The sequence below is a fragment of the Megalobrama amblycephala genome, linkage group LG15 (assembly GCF_018812025.1).
Source record: "Megalobrama amblycephala isolate DHTTF-2021 linkage group LG15, ASM1881202v1, whole genome shotgun sequence".
Taxonomy (NCBI): domain Eukaryota; kingdom Metazoa; phylum Chordata; class Actinopteri; order Cypriniformes; family Xenocyprididae; genus Megalobrama; species Megalobrama amblycephala.
The window spans coordinates 20,986,415-21,009,775 of record NC_063058.1 but is presented as its reverse complement, the minus strand read 5'-3'; the positions used below and the strand labels follow the sequence as shown (position 1 = coordinate 21,009,775).

The 23,361-nt window shown below is 35.4% G+C and overlaps 1 protein-coding gene across 3 annotated transcripts in view; it reads right to left on the bottom strand.

Annotated features, from left to right (window-relative positions):
• erc1a (ELKS/RAB6-interacting/CAST family member 1a) overlaps positions 1 to 21,518 on the bottom strand; it is a 35,387-nt gene extending 13,869 nt beyond the window's left edge. For 2 of the 3 annotated variants that reach the window (XR_007180001.1, XM_048158123.1), the window contains exons 1-14: positions 21,338 to 21,518; positions 19,178 to 20,018; positions 13,802 to 14,179; positions 12,509 to 12,583; positions 8,996 to 9,151; positions 8,745 to 8,912; positions 8,498 to 8,665; positions 6,805 to 6,942; positions 6,475 to 6,615; positions 5,413 to 5,553; positions 2,278 to 2,471; positions 1,951 to 1,962; positions 906 to 993; positions 653 to 784 (exon numbers count right to left, since the gene is read on the bottom strand). Coding sequence is in view for 2 of the 3 variants with exons in the window: in XM_048158123.1 (XP_048014080.1) it covers positions 653 to 784; positions 906 to 993; positions 1,951 to 1,962; positions 2,278 to 2,471; positions 5,413 to 5,553; positions 6,475 to 6,615; positions 6,805 to 6,942; positions 8,498 to 8,665; positions 8,745 to 8,912; positions 8,996 to 9,151; positions 12,509 to 12,583; positions 13,802 to 14,179; positions 19,178 to 19,864 (2,478 nt within the window). In the remaining variant the exon portion in view is untranslated. The remainder of the gene's footprint in view (positions 1 to 652; positions 785 to 905; positions 994 to 1,950; positions 1,963 to 2,277; positions 2,472 to 5,412; positions 5,554 to 6,474; positions 6,616 to 6,804; positions 6,943 to 8,497; positions 8,666 to 8,744; positions 8,913 to 8,995; positions 9,152 to 12,508; positions 12,584 to 13,801; positions 14,180 to 19,177; positions 20,019 to 21,337) is intronic. The other variant, XM_048158124.1, reaches the window with a different exon arrangement.
• Positions 21,519 to 23,361: the final 1,843 nt, after the last annotated feature.

The window sequence follows — 23,361 nt, the reverse complement described above, 5'->3', positions numbered from 1 at the left end:
GCTAGTGGGGCAGAGTTTGACCTGGTTGAACATGTTGGTCAAACTTGTTGGTGCTGGTAGACTACCTTGGACCACCAAGAAACCGGCTACCATGTTGCAAAAACCAGCTTGACCAACTTAACCTGGTATGAGCTGGTTTCTCCAATAAGGATGTCATTTTCTTATTTTTCTAGCTTTGACATTTTAGTGGAGGTGCTTTGATTGGCATGCTAGCACAGTGGTTCACAACCTTTTAGATTCCACATTGTCCATAATAATATTCAAAAGCCATGACATTTTCAGTTTTCTTGTGATTTACTGGATAAGGATTCTACCTGATAAAATGTATAAGAGCTTGGCATAACTAGAAAAATGTGTATTCATTATAAAATGCCAATGAAGTTTTAAGGTTTTATTACTTTACATAACTTTTCTAGGTCTAGAAATCACACTTTAATAAAGTCCTGCTTCTTCATTGTAGAAACAAATAAGAAATATCTTGATTTTTAGTAGTTTTGAACTCCCCCATCGCCCTAATTTTGAGCATCTTGTTTCAAGAGCATTTTTAAGACAGCATATCAAGTTAAAAATAGTCGACTAGTTATTGACGTAACACATTTCTTAGTCAATTCTGAACATTTATAATTTTGCTAGTAAGTATTGTAGTGTTGACCTGTTTCTCCTGGTGGGTTCGTGCGGCCTCCTCCTGTGCCAGAACCATCTCCCTCTCGGCAGTGATTTGAACGCTCTCTCTGAGAGCCTCCTCCAGCTCCTCGATGCGCTCTGCCTTCTGCCGCAGGGACTCCTGGGGTAGACAGGGTTCAGCTCATCATAAGGACACCAGCACAGTTTGACAATGTTGGAAATATACAGGGATCTGTCAAAACACAGGAGCTTTGTCATAACTATCCCTCTGTAAGTCTCACCTGCTGTGGGCCATCGTTGACATTTCTGCCCTTCCCTGGTGGCTCCTTGTGTTTGCCAGAGGACTTCTTACTCTGCTCTTTCATTTGCCTGAAACATAAACATGAAGTGGTTGTGAGGGTTTAATAGTAAAATTAAGAGTTTAAGAGTTTTTGGGTAGAGCGGGCTGAGAGGTTTATAACACTAACTATTTAATAGCTCTAAAAAAAGAGCTGGTTTTATTATTGGTCAATAATAATATCACCAAGCCTGATCACATGTATAGTAACTCCCTTGTGCTATTCATATACTAAAACAGAGATTATATGGAGAAGCAAAATACATTCCCTTTCTTTCTATTTTTGCACTTAAAACTCCATGAAATCACTTGATGAACAACTTTTCATGGGACATATTGAAGGGCTCATCACTTTATTTGAAAAAAGGCAAATGGCTTTATTTATGCCATCTATGAACTATGATTTGCTACTTTCTAGGTCATTCTAGAGATCATGTGATTAGAAATTAGGGATACACAATATATCGGTTATATCGGTAACATCGGTTATCAGACATTTTTTAAAAATTATCTGATATTTAATGATCAGATATTTAACTTTTCATAAAGTTAATCTTTAAATAATTTAATATCACTGTTAAATGTCATCTTTAGCAAATCTCAAAATGAATAACAATTTTTCATACTTTAAGTTGTAATTTTGGGATTCCTAAATTCACTTGTAGCATGTAAAATGACTGATCTTAGTTTTTAGTGTTTTCTTTTTAATTTATTTAAACAAAATAGTATTGAATTTATCGGTTATCATTCATAACATGAAAATAATGATCGGCCAAAATTTTAAGATTGGTGCATTCCTAGAAAAATATGATCTGTAAATTATAAATTTGTATGTCTGCTAAAAGCTTTTTTTGTCTTTTTAAACTTTAAGTGTTCACTATCACATGACTAAAAGCTACAAAACATGTATTTCATGGGATCTTTAAAAGGGTTAACTTTAATTCTTGAGGCCCATTTATGTGTGTGGAAGTACACATGTATCTACTAACCTGGAAGCCACACTAGGTACACATTTCCAGGTGAAAAAGTGAAAAAGAGGGAGACAAAAAGCAGAAGTTCAAAGGCCACTTAGCGTGAGAAAAAGTACTTGATCAGTGCTTCAACGCAAAAACTCGGGGGGGGGGGGGGGAGAAGCCCAGTCAAAACATCAGCCTCGTCAAACGCAGACACTGAAAACGTTTTGACGGTGATGCTTAAACATGGCAGCAAAAACGGATAAAGACGTAACATGTTTTGACTGCGACACCAATGCAACAGATAATCACATTTAAAGAAGAGGAGAGAGCAAGCCATGGTGAGCAGGGAAATAGACTGACCTCTCCAGCTCACTGATTTTTCTGTCCTTGTCGTTCTTCTCATTCTCCATCTGACGCAGGATGTCCAATAGACGATCAACTTCAGCCTGGGCTTTGGCAGAGTCCTCTCTGTGTCTGGCTACATCAGCCTCGAGTGATGAAATCCGCTCAGATATCTCTGCATTGGCCTGTGAATTGGCTGCGGCACTCTGGGCCTAATAGATGACCGTGATATAAACACCCACAATTTACACAAACTCAAATATATAAGTCCATGCTTACTCTCCCATTTGTTTACAATGGCTACATTCGCATTCTTGTACAAACCCGATTCCAAAAAAGTTGGGACACTGTACAAATTGTGAATAAAAACAGAATGCAATGATGTGGAAGTTTCAAATTTCAATATTTTATTCAGAATACAACATAGATGACATATCAAATGCTTAAACTGAGAAAATGTATCATTTTAAGGGAAAAATAAGTTGATTTTAAATTTCATGGCATCAACACATCTCAAAAAAGTTGGGACAAGGCCATGTTTACCACTGTGTGGCATCCCCTCTTCTTTTTATAACAGTCTGCAAACGTCTGGGGACTGAGGAGACAAGTTGCTCAGGTTTAGGAATAGGAATGTTGTCCCATTCTTGTCTAATACAGGCTTCTAGTTGCTCAACTGTCTTAGGTCTTCTTTGTCGCATCTTCCTCTTTATGATGCACCAAATGTTTTCTATGGGTGAAAGATCTGGACTGCAGGCTGGCCATTTCAGTACCCGGATCCTTCTTCTGCGCAGCCATGATGTTGTAATTGATGCAGTATGTGGTCTGGCATTGTCATGTTGGAAAATGCAAGGTCTTCCCTGAAAGAGATGACGTCTGAATGGGAGCATATGTTGTTCTAGAACTTGGATATACCTTTCAGCATTGATGGTGCCTTTCCAGATGTGTAAGCTGCCCATGTCACACCGACTCATGCAACCCCATACCATCAGAGATGCAGGCTTCTGAACTGAGCGCTGATAACAACTTGGGTTGTCCTTGTCCTCTTTAGTCCGGATGACATGGCATCCCAGTTTTCCAAAAAGAACTTCAAATTTTGATTCGTCTGACCACAGAACAGTTTTCCACTTTGCCACAGTCCATTTTAAATGAGCCTTGGCCCAGAGAAAATGCCTGCTGTTCTGGATCATGTTTAGATATGGCTTCTTTTTTGACCTATAGACTTTTAGCCGGCAACGGCTGGCACGGTGGATTGTGTTCACTGACAATGTTTTCTGTAAGTATTCCTGAGCCCATGTTGTGATTTCCATTACAGTAGCATTCCTGTATGTGATGCAATGCCGTCTAAGGGCCCGAAGATCACGGGCATCCAGTATGGTTTTCCGGCCTTGACCCTTACGCACAGAGATTGTTCCAGAGTCTCTGAATCTTTGGATGATATTATGCACTGTAGATGATGATAACTCCAAACTCTTTGCAATTTTTCTCTGAGAAACTCCTTTCTGATATTGCTCCACTATTTTTCGCCGCAGCATTGGGGGAATTGGTGATCCTCTGCCCATCTTGACTTCTGAGAGACACTGCCACTCTGAGAGGCTATTTTTATACCCAATCATGTTGCCACTTGACCTAATAAGTTGTAAATTGGTCCTCCAGCTGTTCCTTATATGTACATTTAACTTTTCTGGCCTCTTATTGCTACCTGTCCCAACTTTTTTGGAATGTGTAGCTCTCATGAAATCCAAAATGAGCTAATATTTGGCATGACATTTCAAAATGTCTCACTTTCAACATTTGATATGTTATCTATATTCTATTGTGAATAAAATATAAGTTTATGAGATTTGTAAATTATTGCATTTCTTTTTTATTCACAATTTGTACAGTGTCCCAACTTTTTTGGAATCGGGTTTGTACTATGCACTATGTTCCCACATTTTTTTAGCAAACTATTTCCGTGACCTTTTAAGTTTATTAGAAATTGTAGATTGCTGGGTGAAATTCCATTACTATATAATGTATCAATCTTTTGAATAAACAGATTTAAAGGAGTAAATGCAAATCCTGCCATCATTTACTCACCCTCATTTCATTCCAAACCTGTATGCCTTTATTTCTTCTGCAGAACTCAAAACAAGATATTTTGAAGTTGTTGTTAACCAAAAACTTGTGTGGTTGGAACAACAGCTCTCGAGCTGTGGTTAGAAGCATAGTTTCTTGTTTTTTATGACATGTGGACTTGATAAATCGTTATCTTGAGCAAAACAAGCAAGCTGACATTAAGTACAATGTATATCATTTATTTTGAATATATACAGATGTCATTTACATATTTTAGTTTGTCAAGAGATTTTAAGCAATGTTTTTGAAGAGTGCGCATGTACGTACGTGCTCTGGTACGTAAGAACGAGCCTATGATTGAATCTGGAAATAAAGCAAAATAACTGAGAAAAATGAGAATTAATCCTCAGATGTCATGTCCGTAATTTATAGCAGAAAATCTTGCATTAATTCGATCTCAAACGGATTCATTTCAAGTTATTACTCCACCACCTGCGTGAAATCATGGACAAAAACATTTTTTGGTTTGCCACAATATGGTAAACAGTTGTGACTAGCTAGTTGATTTGTTCAACATGTATCGTACTATGGTAGTAAAGAAGCAAGTTGTGTTGTTTGGGTTCCTGTTAACTTCCATTGTATTTTTTGGTCCATACAATAGAAGTCAATGGGAACTGAAGCTTTTTAGTTAACAACATTCTTCAAAATATCTTATTTCCACAGAATAAATAAAGTTTAGAATGACAAACAAGGGTGATATATTTGTTGGAAATATTTTTTTCCAAAACATAAATATATAATATAGTTTTACACTACAATTTATCTCCACAAAAACACTTACAAAAGCAATATCTAGCCAATTAAATATTTTACAGAAGAGCAAAAAAATTTACCAAACCATTTTATGTTATCTAATTTCCATGACCTTTTTAAGACTTCTCCAGGCCTGGAAATCACATTTGTAAAAAGTATCCCATTTAAAGAACTTTGGTTTACACATTACTAACGTAATGTGATTTAGGACATTTACAATCTTTTCTCAAGTGGATAGTATGCAAATATTGAGATCCAGCAAATTAGGACGCTCTCGCTCACCTTCTTCAGTTGGTTCTCGAGCTTAGTGCATTCCTCCCTCCTCTGCTCAAGGGCGATCTCTAGGCTTTTGAGTTTGGAGTCTTTCTTCAGGCCAGATGAGGCCAGCGACGATGCATGCTCTTTGAGGTCCAGCAGAGATGTCTGAAACCAAACTTAGCATTGAGGTCCAAAGTATACAAACATACAAACACTTTTAGCATACATGTTCCTTTAGAATCTCATGTCACATAGGATATATGCTTGTAAGTATGTTTCGAGGTTGATGAAAAATATTTCATTACACATATTATAGAAATCCAGACTGGCCTTCTTTTTGTAATAAATGTAAAATAATTGTCTTAATCAGTCATTTATCTTGTTTTTCAACAACATACCAGGGTTATTATCGTTAACTAAGACTAAAACTATTAAAAATATTTTTGTCAACCGAAATATTGAAATATAAATAATACATTGAATACTAAAATTAAACAAATATCAGAATTGTTGTCTTGGCAACTAACTGAAATAAGTTCGTTAAAATTAAAATCACTTACTGGATATAAATTAAAACTAAAACTGAAACCAAAATAAAAATAAAAATAGTAATATTAAAAAAAATTAATTACTAAAAATGTAACTAAAATTAAAATGAAAACATAAAATATAAAAATAAAAGTTAATTCAAAATATTAATAAAAACTATAAATAATTTTTTTATTGTCTAATATTAAATATTTTAAGATTTACTTGAGAGCAAAATTGCATGATATTAAAACTTGTTTTCAGAGAATATATCTAGAATTAAATTTCTTTTTCTCAACCTCATTATACCTCACTATATTTTGTATATTGCTATTTTGTAAATAGATTTATATTCAAATCTGTTTACCAATGGGGTAAGAAACTTAATTCAAGATAGACTGTATGCAAACAAGTTATATCTTAAACAATTTTGCTCTCAAGTAAATTTAACATAAAATATTTTTACAGGTGCATGTTATTCTACAGCAAGATAAATAAATAATAAGTCATAATCATGTAATGTGCTTTTAATGGCTTTTCTGTTTGTTGATCTCTAACCTCTCGGTCTGACAGATCTCCCTGCAGCATGCTGACTTTCTCCTTTAACTCCCTCAGCTCTTTTTTACTGTTATCCAGCTCCTCTGCTTTCTCTCGCTCCTCGCGGTCACGTTGCTCCTTCAGACGCTCAATAATACGTTCCTGTTTAGAAGTGGACACATTAAAACAGTGCCAAAAAGACAGCATATACAACGAACATGAAATGTTTATAACTAAGCACAGATGTTCCGACTCTAGATTACGACCATGCTGATGCCATTTGGAAGTGCACCAACGATTTGTCCTGTAGTCTGGTGGTGTGTTATAGCGTCCTCTAGAGGTGATCCTCACCTTCTCAGCCAGTGAGTCCTCCAGTGTAGTGAGGGCCGTGTCTGTATTAGAGGTGTCTGTCTGTAGGGACTTCACCCTCTCTCTAAGGCTGCTCATCTGCTTCTCTTTATCCCTCAGCTGCTCCTGCAGGTTTTCAATCTGAAACAGTTTTGTAGTGAATTTTTTCAGAGTATTTTTAATAGTATTTCCTGCGTTTGAACTAGCACAGCTTACCCCGAAACATCTAACACACTTTACCCCACAGCTACCATTTTGAGAAAATAATTAATTTAGTAATTCATGGTCAAAGTATAAAAAATGTTTTTATACTTTAGCAACTCACCTACATGTATGAGACATATTTATAGACCTGCATCATTTGGACTTTGAACGTAAAATCAATTTAATGTAAAAAATGCTTTGATGTGCACATTCACAAAATTATCTACAATTTGTTCATGCAAAAATACCATTAATACAGTTCTTGTTGTTATAATAAACCCTATATTAATTTACTATGGTTTTACAGTAGCAATAACTGTAATAACTGTGATTATTTGGAAATTTGGTGGAAATTATTGTTAAATCGTTGTATTTTGGAAGTCATATTTCTCGGGATTTTCTTATTTTTGTTCTTTCTTAATGTTCTTTGTTAAAGTTATATAGGGAACAAGATTATTAGCCTAGGAGACAATAAGTTGAATAAACCGTCATTTGTATTTTTATTAATTTATTTATTTTTCTTTGTGTTTTATTATTTTTAGTAATATTGTTGTTTGGTTGTTTTGGTTGTTTGTTTATTTTTAATAATTTTTCTTTTAACTTATTTACTCCAATTTTTTTGTATTTATTATTATTGTTGTTGTGTTTATTTTTTTACTATTATTTACTTTTATAATTATCTATCTATCTATCTATCTATCTATATATATATATCTATATATATATATATATATATATAATATTTTTTTTTTTTTTTTTTTTTTTAAACTTTAAATCACATTGTCTGAATGATCTTTATCAGTTTAACAGTATATCATTTTTCTTTTAACTTATTTTCTCAGTTTTTTGTATATATTATTGTTGTGTTTATTTTCTTCTATTATTTACTTTTTTAATTATTTATTTTTTATTTTCTTTATTTTATTTTTTATTTTAAATTATTTTTATTTATTTTCTTCTATTATTTATTTTTTAATTATTATTTACTTTTTTAATTACATATATATATATATATATATATATATATATATATATATATATATATATATATATATATATTCTTTTAACTTATTTTCTTAATTTTATTTTTTATATATTAAAATTGTTGTTTGTTTTTACTATTATTTATTATTTTTAGAATTATATACACACACACACACACACACACACACATATATATATATATATATATATATATATATATATATATATATATATATATATATATATTTTTTTTTTTTTTTTTTTTTTTTACTTTAATCAGTCTCTATCTGATTTTCTAATGATCTTTATCAATTTAACAGTATTAATTGTTCATTAGGTTCTCATAGATGTATTTTTTATGTATTTTGTAACTTGAGTATTTTTAAACATAGTGGATTGGTGAATTCTGACACGTGTAATAAGAGAACATTTTGTTCGTTGTCATCAACGGTTTCCTGTAATGAAAAGTAAAATAAAGACACATTGCATTGGTGAATCATGCCCTCACTTTTTTCTGAAGGACGTTGACTTTACGCTCCTTGACATCCAGCATGTCCTTCAGATCATGGATTTCTCCGTTGAGTGTGCTCTTTTCTTCAGACATTTCCTGGATTTGCTTACTCTTTTTGTTTAACATGGTCTCCTTCTCCTCCAGACGCAACCTCAGAGCATCCACCTGCAAAGCAGTTGTGTGCAGTGGTCAGAGAATCTGACGGTGTGATGGCTGAAGACTAACCACTGGTGTGCTCTACTACCTCTGTCTGTAGAATAGCAGCACGTTGTTCTTTGGCAGTCAGAGACTCTTTGAGCACCTCAATATGCTGTTTGCTGTCAGAGAACTGGTTAGTCAGGGTTTCTAGCTTGGTCTGCAAGCCGAGGAGCTGGGTGTCCTTCCTGGAAAGGTCTTGCTTAACTTGGTCCATCTACATAAAAGAATTATTCAACATTTGTTATTCATATGTGAGATTAATCCTGATGTGTTCTTCTAAAGCAGACCATGCAGTACCTTGTTCTTCATGAACTTGGTGTGGTTGCGGTAGACCTCCATCTGCTTGGCCTCCTCCTGCCGTTCTTCACAGCTGAGCATGCTACTGGATCGAAGCATCATGACCTGATCCTCAAGCTCCCTGAGGCCCCGCTCTAGAGAACCGATCTGAGAATCCTGAGACACGTGTCAAAATGAGGTTATAGGCTTGATGTCAATAATGTCAACCAATCACAATGTGCCAAATTTGAATATGCAAAATATGCAAGGTTTACTTTAATGCTACTTTTCTGATGTGCCATTTTCGGTCACCGTTTACTTTCATTGTATGAAACATACATCCTGCCTAATATCATCGACAGAAGAAAGAAAATCATACAGGCCTGAAACAACATGAGGGTGAGTAAATGACACAATTTTCATCTTTTGCTGAACCATTCTTGTGAAAAAGTGCTCTTAATTTTACTGAATGTGCACTTGTAGTGGACTTCAGATCCTATAAGTATGTTTTTAAAAAACTGTATTTGCAGATAATATAATATTATTGAAACAAAAGGCCACTTAAAGGGTTAGTTCATCCAAAAATGAAAATTATCCCATGATTTACTCAGCAGCCATATCACCCTGTAGCCCAAGACTGGTTGCCCACTGACGCTAAGCAGGGCTGAGCCTGGTTAGTACCTGGATGGAAGACCTCCTGGGAAAACTAGACTGCTGCTGGAAGAGGTGTTAGTGAGGCCAGCAGGGGGCGCTCACCCTGTGGTCTGTGTGGGTCCTAACGCCCCAGTATGGTGATGGGGACACTATACTGTCAAAAAGCACCGTCCTTCAGATGAGACGTTAAACCAAGGTCCTGACTCTCTGTGGTCGTTAAAATGGATGTCCTTCGAAAAGAGTAGGGGTGTAACCCCGACATCCTGGCCAAATTTGCCCATTGGCCTCTGTCCATCATGGCCTTCTAATCATCCCCATACACTGATTGGCTTCATCACTCTCCACCAATAAGCTGGTGTGTGGTGGGCGTTCTGGCGCAATATGGCTGCCATCGCATCATCCAGGTGGATGCTGCACATTGGTGGCGGTTGAGGAGATTCCCCCTTCAATATGTAAAAGCGCTTTGAGTGCCCAGAAAAGCGCTATATTTTAAGGAATTAATTCTATGTGTAAGACTTATCTTCTTTCAGATGAACACAATCGGAGATATATTTAAAATTATCCTTAGTCCTCCAAGGTTTATAATGGTAATGAATGGGGGGCGCGCTTTTGAAGCACAAAAAATGCATCCATCCATCATAAAAATAATCCATATGGCTCCAGGGTGTTAATAAAGGCCTTCTGAAGAGAAGCAATGGGTTTTTGTAAGAAAAATATCCATATTGAAAACTTTAGAAACAAAAATAACTAGCTTCCATCAGACCGCCGTATGCATACTGCACAAGTCAACTTGCACCTTAAAGGTGCTACAGAGGATGTTTTGTTTGATACATTTTTGCAATATTACTTGAAACTGTCTTTACTAACTGATAAAAGACTATTTATTAGGTGCACTGAAAGGAATAATATTAATATACATCATCTGTGCACGAGGTAGGGCCTTAAAAACATCAGCCAATCGTTTACGCGATCATCGCGTAAACGATTGGCCCTCTAGCTTGTCAATCACTGCCATTACGTTCCTTGTGAAAGATGTGCGCGGCTGCGCGCTCCAGTAACTTTCCACACTCCACAGGCGCCGCATGCAATGTTTTTGTCCGGAGACAGGAGTAACAACTGCAGATTATGAGTTACCTGCGGTGAGTCCGACATAATGAATCCACTAACACGACATAGCGAATGCCGGTGGTAAACACTCGTGTTCCAATACTCGTGCACGAGTTTTGGGAGGCGTTCCCTCAAAATGAGCTGTGAAGGAGGAGGGTTGTTCTTACGCATGCGCTCATTTCAAAAACTCAGTAACAGTCTTTGGTTTCTCAGTCGTTGAAAACATCCTCTATAGCACCTTTAAAAGTAACCCCTGGCGCGATGTATGAGGCAGGATGTAGGAGTATCGTAAGCTTCAACACCTCTCGCGGTTTAAAGAAATAGGGCTGGGCAACAAACTCAAGCTCCTCTTCTCTTATATCTAAATCCTCTGATATTTCTCTTTAAAATTTCACACATTTCATTTGTTTTAGACTTCTAATTCGTGACCGGTGTTTTGTTTTGCTCTATCCTCTGCACTTCCGTGTTCGTCAGTGTGTCATGCGTCGAGTCAGAGGTTACTCTTCCACCGTATATCGATGCATATGGAAGTTGTCTGCCGGATATCGATGTCTGCCGGAAGTTAGTTATTATAGTTAATAAACTTTTAAAAGTAGATATTTTTCTTACAAAAACCCATCACTTCACTTTAGAAGCCATTTATTAACCCCCTGGAGCGGGATGGATTTTTATTATTATGGATTGATGCATTTTTTGGGGCTTCAAAATCTCTGATTGTGTTTGTCTGAAAGAAGATAGTCATATACACCTAGGATGGCTTGAGGGTCAGTAAATCATGGGATAATTTTCATTTTTGGGTGAACTAACCCTTTAAGTGTACTTAAAGGGTTAGTTCACCCAAAAATGAAAATTATGTCATTAATGACTCACCCTCATGTTGTTCCAAACCCGTAAGACCTCCTTTCATCTTCAGAACACAGTTTAAGATATTTTAGATTTAGTCCGAGAGCTTTCTGTCCCTCCATTGAAAGTGTTTGTACGGTATACTGTCCATGTCCAGAAAGGTAATAAAAACATCATCAAAGTAGTGGGTTCAGTGGGTTAGTTAGAATTTTTTGAAGCATCGAAAATACATTTTGGTCCAAAAATAACAAAAACTACGACTTTATTCAGCATTGTCTTCTCTTCTGGAAACCTTTCCATTGAATTGATTCCATGGCGCACCAGATAACACGTCAGCAGCGTCACTGCGGAGTCATGAACCCGGATTGACAACAGACCCGGAAGAGAAGACAATGCTGAATAAAGTCGTAGTTTTTGTTATTTTTGGACCAAAATGTATTTTCGATGCTTCAAAAACTTCTAACTAACCCACTGATGTCACATGGACTACTTTGATGATGTTTTTATTACCTTTCTGGACATGGACAGTAAACCGTACATACATTTTCAATGGAGGGACAGAAAGCTCTCGGACTAAATCTAAAATATCTTAAACTGTGTTCTGAAGATGAACGGAGGTCTTACGGGTTTGGAACAACATGAGGGTGAGTCATTAATGACATAATTTTCATTTTTGGGTGAACTAACTCTTTAAGTGTACTTAAGTACATATGTTTCTTAAGAGCTTCACGCTTAATTACACTGTTAAAAAGTGCGTTTCGTAATAATGTCAAATTAAAAGTATTAATGTAAAGTATATATTAAACCATTTAAATTTAAATAATGTTTTAATATATTTTTGTCATGCTTTAAAGAAGTACAATTATTTTGATGTGGTTCCTGTCATCATATGTAAACAAATTAACACGTTAATTAAAATAGGAGCTATACCTTCATCTCAATTACAGTCTGAAGAGCTTTGGTTTTCGTAGTCTCTGGCGTCCCCTCGAGGCGGCGATGCAGCTCCTGGAATTAAAGACACATGGTTGCACTTCCTTCACACCAGTGCCAGAAATAGAGCTCTCAGATATGTCATCATACCTTGAGGGAGAGCAGCACTGTTTAGTTTTGGCTGAATTCTCCATCACATTGCAGGAGCTGTACTCTATTATAAATACAAATAGGGTCTCCTGCTATCTAGTTCAATTAAGTATCCTAGTTTTTTGTGCTTTGAGGAGAATAGCTGCCGTCATTATGTGACTGAATTTTGTATAATGGTGCATTGTATTAGGCTTTCTGCTTTAATTCACTGCAGTCAGTTGATTGTATATGGCACTTTAGAAAAATATTGTCTGAAACTGTCTTCTTTTTTTTCTTTTCAGCACATGTTCAGTGAACGGAGGTGCTTAACCTTCAGAAAATGTTGGTCGTCAAGCTCAGGAAGTCAGGCTAAATATTATATAAGACGTTTTATTTGCTATTCATTTCATATGAGGATTGTCATTTTTGCAACCGTGTTACCCAAGTTAATCAAATTATATTTTGTCAAAATGAACTACAATTATACATATACATATATAAATATCAAAGTTAAAGAAACTTATTTTCTAAAATAAAATAAAAACATAATACTACACCAAAGTGAATATTTGTTGCAAGTAACAGGGTTGCCAAATTTGTGTGTGTGTATATATATATATAAGAAAATTATATATAAAATAAAAGAAAATTATTTGTTTGATAATTTTGTCTTATAATAACTTGGGTTAATAGGATTCAGTGGTTGAGCTTGACGAATGCAGACAAATAAAATATGTGTATAAATCTAGAAAATAGAAAATATGTTAATTTGAATGAATATTCCATTATTGTAATAAGGGAAAATCATCTAGTAACAGGGTTTTGCGCAAAGAGCTAGACAGTACTTTTTGGAAATTAAAATTAAAAATAATTTTCAATCTGAATATAAAAGATTATATCAAGGTAATGACTTAACATTAAATTGCATAATATAAATATATAAAAATAAATAAAATAATAAATATATATATATATATATATATATATATATATATAAATTATTTTTATATGTAATTTGAATGTAATTTTGAAAAAAAAACAATTCTATTTTTTTAAACAATAGTTTACCATTTTTTTTCCTATTCATGTAAAGTGCCATATGTAACAGGTTTATATCATTTTCATATTTTGTCATTTGTATTTTTAACTCCAGTTATCACACACCTCTCTCAAAGCCGCTAGCTCTTTATCACGCTGTTCTAGAAGGTTCTCCAGGTGGTGCGCGTGCATCTCAGCATCTGCGAGGCGACGTGTGCGCTCGTGATCCTCTTCACTGGCTTTAGCCGAGGGTCCCTTGCTGTGCAGCATCTCCAGGAGCTTTTTGACAGAGTCATCACGAGCAGCTAGCGTCTGCCGCTGGGTCTCCATGCGAACCTCCATCTCCTCTAAGGTACGGCGGAGCAAGAACAGCTCTCGAGCCTGCCTTTCCTGCTCCTCGCTGGGCTCACAGGCCAGCGGCTCCCCAGGTGGCTGGAGCAGCTGGTTCAAGTCACGCTGGATGCGCAGCTCGGCCTGCAGCGCCTGCACGGTTGTCTGCAGGTGCTGTGATGGACAAGAGAATAATTTACTTACAATTCATTCAAAAATATTTAAAAACAGAAATAGTTTAGTGACTGTTGGTAGATTTTGGAACTGATATAAGTTAACAGCCGAGAAATCAAAATTATCGGCTTCACATCAGCTATAATTCTATTATTTATAAAAGCATCCCACAGAAACCATCTCTTTATTTGTCAGCGAATACGGTTCAATCTATAGTATCATCTTTCATACAAGCAGTAACATGAGTAATTACTGAGAACAGTTGTGATGTAAACATCTCATTTGTAACTATACTACTACAACTTGAATTGATAAATACAGCTCAGATGGAGCAATATTTAGTGCATATTCTCCTGAGAAGTTGTGCTGTGGTGCTCGTGTGGATGATGCAGGTTTTAGTCCCGCCTGTAACATCCTGCTCTTTTCCATGCAGTTACATTTAATAAAGACTGAGGTTTTCAGGCTTGAAAGATGACCCTTGACTGAGGTTTTCAGGCTTGAAAGATGTCCATATCAGTGTTATCATTGTTAACTACAACTAAAATATAATAATTGTTTTCAGTGATTGAGATAAAGCTGAAATATAATAAAAAAAAATATTAAATGAAAAAATTAAACCTAAAAATCTTAAATGAACTTTAAGTTGAAGTACTAAAATCACTAAGACTAAATAAATAAAATAATAAATAATCATTTTTAAATTACAAAAATGACAAAAGCACATAAAATTACTCAAATTAAAATGAAAACTCTAAATATAAAATAAAATCTAATATAAAATTCTAAATATTAATAAAAATTATACTAGTATTAGTGCTGTCAAACGATTAATCGCGATTAATCGCATCCAAAATAAGTTTGTGTGTACACAATATGTGTGTGTACTGTATATATTTATTATGTATATGTAAATACATACACATATATTTAAGAAATATTTACATTTATATAGGTATTTATATTTTATATAAAAATATAATACATTTTTGTTAAATATATACATGCATGTGTGTGTATTTACATATACATAATAAATACACAAACATATATTGTGTAAACGCAAACTTTTATTTTGGATGTGATTAATCTCGATTAATCGTTTAACAGCACTAAATAGTAAATAAATAATGATAAATAACACTGGTCTGGCCAGCTTGTGTGAGGAACAAAAATTTTAAAAAATTTTATTCGATACTCACTGATAATTTTCCCCTCCAGTGGTCTGTTAACCTTGCTTACTGATTCAGTGAGTTGAACTCAACAACCGGGTCAGTCTTATTTCTGAACAAATAATTAAAGGATTAGTTCACTTCAGAATTAAAATTTCCTGATAATTTACTCACCACCATGTCATCCAAGATGTTTGTCTTTCTTTCTTCAGTCGAAAAGAAATTAAGGTTTTTGAGGAAAACCTTTCAGGGTTCACCACATTGGAAAGGTCACGTGTGACGTAGGCGGAAGTACCGAGCAAGTGTTTACAAAGCAAACATGTAAATACTAAGCCAAATGACCTTTTCAAAAAAGGTATGTAATGTTGGATGATTTTGAGATGGAGTTTTTCACTGTACCGCGGTACTTCCGCCTACGTCACATGTCCATTCCAACGTGATTACGTCATGCGTGGCACATCACAGAGCTAGTGCAAGTAGAGCATTTGTGCTTAAAAATTATATAATTTTTTTTTTTAGAAAATGACCAATTGTTTCACTAGATAAGACCCTTATTCCTCGTCTGGGATCGTGTAGAGCTCTTTGAAGCCGCACTGAAACTGTAATTTGGACCTTCAACCCGTTGATCCCCATTGAGGTCCACTATATGGAGAAAAATCCTGGAATGTTTTCATCAAAAACCTTCATTTCTTTTCAACTGAAGAAAGAAAGACATAAACATCTTGGATGACATGGGGGTGAGTAAATTATCCAGAAATTTTAATTCTGAAGTGAACTAATCCTTTACTGTGAACTGGATCAAGTGATTCATCAAAAAGATCTGACTAAAAAGAAAGATTCATTAATTTGTCAAGGAGCTCTAGAGTGGATTTTCAGTGAATAACAGCTTAAATTTCAATCTCTTTCACACACAAAGCAATCATACGGCTTCAGAAGACTTGAAATATTTTTTTTCCAAGATATATGTGGAACAGAGAAATATTTTTGTCCCAATTCACTAACCATCTAAACGGCAACCAGTACAATTCTTTAAACTTTCCTTTTGTATTACACAGAAGAAAGTAAGTTGCATAGGTATCAAACAAGTGTCAATTTTCATTTTGTGGTGATCTATGACTTTAAGAAGCTTTTATCCACAATCCATCATGCACTTGTCCTCGACATTAGCTGTAAAGGTGGTGAGTGTGTGTTCATTTTGTCATCTCTCACACTCTTCTTTACTCCAAATTCATCCACGCTGAAGCAAAAATGTTCCAAACTTGATAGCAGCCAAAAGGCGACTAAACAACAGTAATGATACATTTTCTTAATCAGACACACACATACACAACTGTGCCATAATAATGGTAAGATCTCATTAAGCCCAACAGGCACAAAACGACTCGCCAAGAATCACCAAATAACACAAACTAAGAGTCAGAGCTCTCTGATGATTCATGTGTTAATTTCAATCTCAAGCGAACAGTGTGAGGAGCGTGATAATGCTGATTATGCTAGTGAATAACCAAGCTGTCATTAGCTTAGTGCTGTACGCCCCATCGTCTGGGAATCTGTCATGACAGCCATGTTGCAGTGAATCATGGTTGAAGCTAATCATTCAAATAAGGGGAGTGTTTCAAACGGAACATAGATGGAGGACTATGCCACTGTCACTGCTACAAAAACCCATCTTAGTATCTCAACGTACATTTAAAAGGATCACTGAATATCTGAAAACAGAGTTTCAGTCTTAATTAGCTCAGATGTATTGCTCATCGAGCATATTGTGGCTTGCAGGAATTCAGGCAGTGCAGTGAGCCGCACACAGCAGGACCAGGATGTCCATTTCAGGATTGGCCATTAGCGTCACCTCACAGCGGAGGTAGACTTTTCCTTCTCGTTTGAAGATGAGCTGGATCTCAGTTCTCGCACCTATAAATCTATGAAAATGCACTGATGCGATAAAAATGTGTCTATAAATAGTTATACCCAGCCTAAGATGGTTTGCTGGTCTTAACTAGTTTAAGCTGGTCAGTTCTACCTGACGCATGCATTTCAGGGCAGTGTTTGGAATGGAAAACTATTGCACTCATACTGAGCTGTATATACTGTATACTGCTTGCTATTTTAAAAATAGCATGCATGACAATATGCATTCTGAAGATAAAAAATTTTAACAGAAGAATGCTACGCTGTGGTCACATTAAGCTAGTGATGTCCTGTTCAAATAAAAAACTGCAAAATTTTGCATGTTTTTTGTTAAAAGAAAAAAAAATCTTCAATAATGATTAAAAAAAAGATGAAAAATCATGTCTGATAATAGAGATTTTACACTACCAAGCACAGTGTGCTTTGTATAATGCATATTTTGGCAAATGTAGGGAGTCACTGGTCATTCTGTGCATGCTAAAACATGCATACTGCATGCACAGTATGCATATTATATATTGCAAAATAGTAATGGGTATTGTGACTATATATATATATATTATGTGCTGATAAATTGAATAGGTTGTTTCCCAAATGTACTATACAATATGTACTCTAGTGCATTTTATACAAGCAATGTGGTCTCAAATTAAACGTTACATTTTTTTATTATACAGAAGCAGTGGTTTTCCATTTGAAATAAATGGCATTTTAAATACACCTGATGTGCATTTATTTTAGTATTATTTACCTGTATCTAGTCCACATTTAAGTTCCACACTTTTGTTGAATTCAGAATAGCATACTGCCATATTACTATTACCATTTCTGCTTTAAGTATATAGAGTTGTATGGTAGTATGCAAAAATTCTGCCCTTTTTTTGGTTGATGAAGTACCTAGTACTCATAGTACACTACACCTCGCTGTGTTTTGGCAGAGAATAGTGAAGAAGTATGCAAATTAGTTTGCACTTATCCAAAATGTATCAGTGTAAATCTATTTTTTAGATGGAAGTACACTTTTATAGATATACAGTGCCTTTTTAGTACTGATCTAGGATACTAATTTAAATCTAGATTCCTTTAAGCACATGCTTTAAATCTAAATACCACTGAAGCCACAAAACAACTCTCTGATCAGCAATAAAATATCACTTATACTCAGTGTTGGGCGTAACGCATTACAAGTAACTTGAGATATGTAATCAGATTACTTTTTTCAAGTAACTAGTAAAGTAACGCATTACTTTTAAATTTACAACACAATATCCGAGTTACTTTTTAAAATAAGTAACGCAAGTTACTTTGTTTTCCCATGTATTGACTGGCAGATCTCCTGTCCCCATGTTGAGAGAAATCGAGAGTACGTGCAGAGGTGTTGTGTGTAAACATAACGGATATTGTAGTTCTAGACTAAATGAAAGCATTTACTCATCTCACTTGCACAAAAACAGAGTCAGTATTCCTCAAAATGAATAACAACAGTAAAATGCAAACTCAGAATATTGCACAAACCTGCAATAATTAAATATATTAAATTAAACAAATATACTTTATGTATTTAATCTCACTTTATTCACCAGTTTCTTTGCTGCTGATCTTCGATGTTCCAATTCAACCATAATAATAAGCAAAAATTAATTTAGATAAACATCACATTTGTGATCACCCTGAAGCTTATTAATTTCACTTTTGGTGTGAAAGGGCCTTTACATTTGCCAAAAATATAACTTTAAAAACAAACAAGCAAGCCTAGTGAAAAAATGTAACGCAAAAGTAATGCTTTCCATAAAAAGTAACTAACGCAATTAGTTACTTTTTAGGGAGTAACATAAATTGTAATGCATTACCTTTAAAAGGAACTTTCCCCAACACTGTTTATACTTAAAAAAAACAAGCATATCTTGCCAGATTTACCCACCTGTGTCTCATCTTGTACTGCACGGTACTGCTCCTTCCACACTACTATTTTGGACGCCTCGTCTTTGCGCAGTGCACGTTCCTTCTTCAGCTCCGGGCTCCAGAAGCTTTTGATGGAGCTCATGGAGGAGCTGAGCTTGCTCTCTTTCACCTCGATCTCCTTCCGAAGGAGCTCGTTCTCCCTCAGCACCTCCTTGAGCTGGGCTTGGAGCTCCATGATGGTGTTGTCCCTTGCTTGACGTAGGGAGTGAGGAACGGTTGAAGCTGCATGGATCTCCCCTCCAAAGCCCATAGAGTCGGTCGACACTGCCGGCACCATGGCCATGTCAGGTGTGCTGCCTGTGACCGTTCCCCGGACCCCATAGGGAATGCTTCCTCCAAAGCGTCCCGTCGCTACTCCGCTCTTTGGGAGGTCAGAGGAGGTGCCGATTGCGACCTCGTTGTCGCTCATGTACATCGGCCCTGACGTAGCATAGGCTGCATTTAGAGATTGAATGTTCTCCATGGACAACGTCTTGCCTCCAGAGCCGCCCGGGCCTCCGCCGCTGCCCCCCATGCTGTTGGTGCGACGGTGGCCCATGCGGGGTGACCGAGGCAGTCGCGGCGAGCGACCCGAGTTGCCCTGGTTGTTTCTACCCCCGCCGTGATTACTGTCCATTTTGCTCACCGAGCGCGAACTTCCGTACATTTTGGTAAATTTGGTAAATTTACCCACCAAAACAAATTTATGTGAGGAAATGTGCTAATAGCCAGGCCAGGTCATCTCAAGTATAAGAAATGTCATCTGTCGAGCAAAGGCCAGTCTTCAGTACCTTTCTTTCAAATGGAGCAACTATGGTGGCCTGTAAAATAAAATAAAAATGCAAAACCCTCAAAACACACATCATTATATTATTTCATTATATCATATATCTCTACCACAAAACATTGATCAAATAGGGGCATAAATGTGGGGGTTTTCCACCAATATATGAATCGTAATTGTATCTAGAGTTGATGTATTTCCATAAATTTATTCTAGGCTTATATTGGGATGGGTTTAATGGGCTTATATCTCTATTCTCTGTTTCAGAGGCTAGTTTTGCAGTGGTTTTTGATTAAAAACACTAAAATCACTAAAACTAGTCGAAATTTACCAGTATGGTAAACCACAGAGAGCTGTATAATCAAATATAGTGTTAGCGTTTGTGTTATGATATCTTGTGCATTATTAACAGCTATGCTTTGCTTTAGTATGTATACTTAGATATAATTATAGCTACAATTGTTCATATTCAGACTTCAAATATTCTAAATGGACAGAATGTTTAAAAAATGTCCTTTAAAATGTACAAAACAATCAACAACAAGATTTTTACAGCGGTTTCAACAAACAACAGATATTTAAAAAAGCTATGTTTAGTCAGTGATTTTAAGCTTTTTTCCCCCACAACACTTACACGTTAACATTACTATTGTTCATATCATTATTATTATATATCTTAATAGTAATCTGGATCGTGCTATAGACAGTTCCTCTCATATAGCCTACAAAAATAATTCACAAGCTATGTAATAATGCATCTCCCATTTACACACCGAATGAGTGAATCGAAGGAAAGGTGGGGTTTTAATGTAGGCTCACACTCCAAGGTTATCAAACATTTAATGACAACAGTTTTACCAACATTATTATGGGATACTCGGCTAATGGTTTATACTCTAAACACATATTCAATGTCCATCGCTGTCGATTCAATAATGTTGTTCTATTTAGGTGAAGGCTGCTCACAGCGTTGACAAACCAACCAGAAGCGTCGGCATTTCCCACACACCATGTCAATGAGACTTGCAAATGCGCAAAATTACAGACTACAATTCGTATACAATTTATATTACGGATATATTAAACCTAATATTCCGTAAAATTCAGCCCTGCAATCGCTCAGCCACAATCCTGAGCATCCTCCCTCAGTGTCCTTCTTCTCCACCATTGCATGGCTTAACACATTTGCCTCCTCTTTTGTTAGTAATAGCTGTCCAGCAAATGCGACAGTAAATGAGAGGCGATATTTAAAAATCAATATATGTAGATATTGAATAACCGTAACCATATACAAGCATTCACTATTTTTATTATAAACCACAATAGGTTTTTTTTTTCTTCCAAAATTCACTTTACCTTGTATGGCTGGTCTATTTCATCCGATATGTAACGACCGTCTGTCCAAGTGATGTGTGATAGAGAGGAAGCGGCCTATTTTTCTTTGTATTGCTTTATGATTTTATTATTTGCAGACACACACCAGCATCTTCCCAGAGCTGGAGGACTTCAGTGACGTAACGCCTACGCTGCGCGCTCACAACACTCGCCTCTGAAATGCCAACGCCATGCTACGAAGGTCATTTTATTATAAATAAATAAATAAAATAAAATAAAAATTGACGTTCAATTGTCGATATTCACTTTATGTAGTGTACATTTTCATTTATATATCAAATTATATATATATAATATATATACAAATATTTATTTATTTTGTCATTCTTTATTTTGTAATTTGAATCTACTGTTCTATTCTGTTTTTTTTTTTTTTGTATATGCCATAATATGGCCTTTACTTGTATATTATCTTTATTTGCATCTCTGAATAGTCATCCTGCCTCAAACCATGTAAATTTCTAAGCTACACTTTATCACCTCCCAGTCAGTTTATAGACAGAGAACAGAGATAATAACCAGTTGGTGGGGTTTGATTCCTCTTAAAGGGACAGTGTTCCCACAAAATGGACAAATCTTTCAGCATTTACTCACACTCATATTGTACCAAACCTGGTTTTCTTTTTTCTGTGAAATATGGTGCTAAGTGTATTATTGTGAGTCAAAAATTTTTGAAACACTTTATTGAACCTTTAGACAAAATTACGGAGCCCCGGACATGACACGCGAGAAAAAAATAGTAGGCTAAATCGTGCGCACGATTTACTAATTCATTCCGGCGATTTACTTAAGCGTGAGCACAATTTACTATTTCATTCCCATAATTTATAAATCATGCACACGATACAAAATATTAAAAGTAAATGTAAAAAAAAGGAAAAAAGTTTGCATAATGTAGGCTATTTTATGTTTTGCATCATACTTAAAAAGGCACAATATGTAAAAGATTTTTGCATTAAAATATCCCAAAAACACTAGAACAATGTTATACATTTATAATTATATATATATATATATATATATATATATATATATATATATATATATATATATATATATATATATATATATAGCTCATGAACAACCATCACAAAACAAAAAAACAGTCGTGGATCATCAGGTAACCACACACAGTATTGAGAATCAATGGTTCACAAACTTTTGAATGGGGTTATTTTAATAAATTCAGCTTTTTTTTTTTTGTCTTGTGGATTATATGTAAACATCTTTTATGTAAAATATCTTACTCAGGACAGTACTAAACAAAAAATAACATGCAATTTTTTATTATCCCTCTTATTTTATTAAAATAATTCTCATTTTCACAGATTCTGCAAGGGGTTCACATACTTTTTCATGCCACTGTACATTATACCAAATGCTTCCAAGAATGTTTAAATTCAGAGAAATAAGCAATTTTAACCAGGACTTGGGACGTGTCTGTGCATCGCTTATCAATGACACCTGTGTTACCCTCGATTTCCGTTTTTATTTTGTAGAAACCATGGAAACACCAAAGACACTTTAATATACTATATGTTTTATTAGACAGCTCAGCAACTGTCTGGATACATTCATTGACAGAAATCTAATTTTAATATAACATTGTTATATAGCTCAACACAGTAAGTCTTATTGTTTAAATCTCGTTTTCTTGATTTACTGCGAGTACCATGTTTTATCATGCCTAATATCGATCTAGTTTTATAGTACTCAAAGTATCTGCTGAGCGAATGCAGAGTAGAAACAACTTTCAACAAATGTATCTAATATGATAAAACAGTGCTGCTTTACCCCACATACGCCTGACCGGAAGAAGCAGAAGCAGCGACTGTTACATAATAAAAGTTCTGCTTCTCTCGAGACGTGTGTCGCACTCGTCTCTCATTAGCCTCGTTTCTGCTCGCACAGCACTCGGACCTGCTCTGCTTCATACTACAGTAACATTAATAATCTCATGCCTGAGTCCAATCCCGATTCTTTTC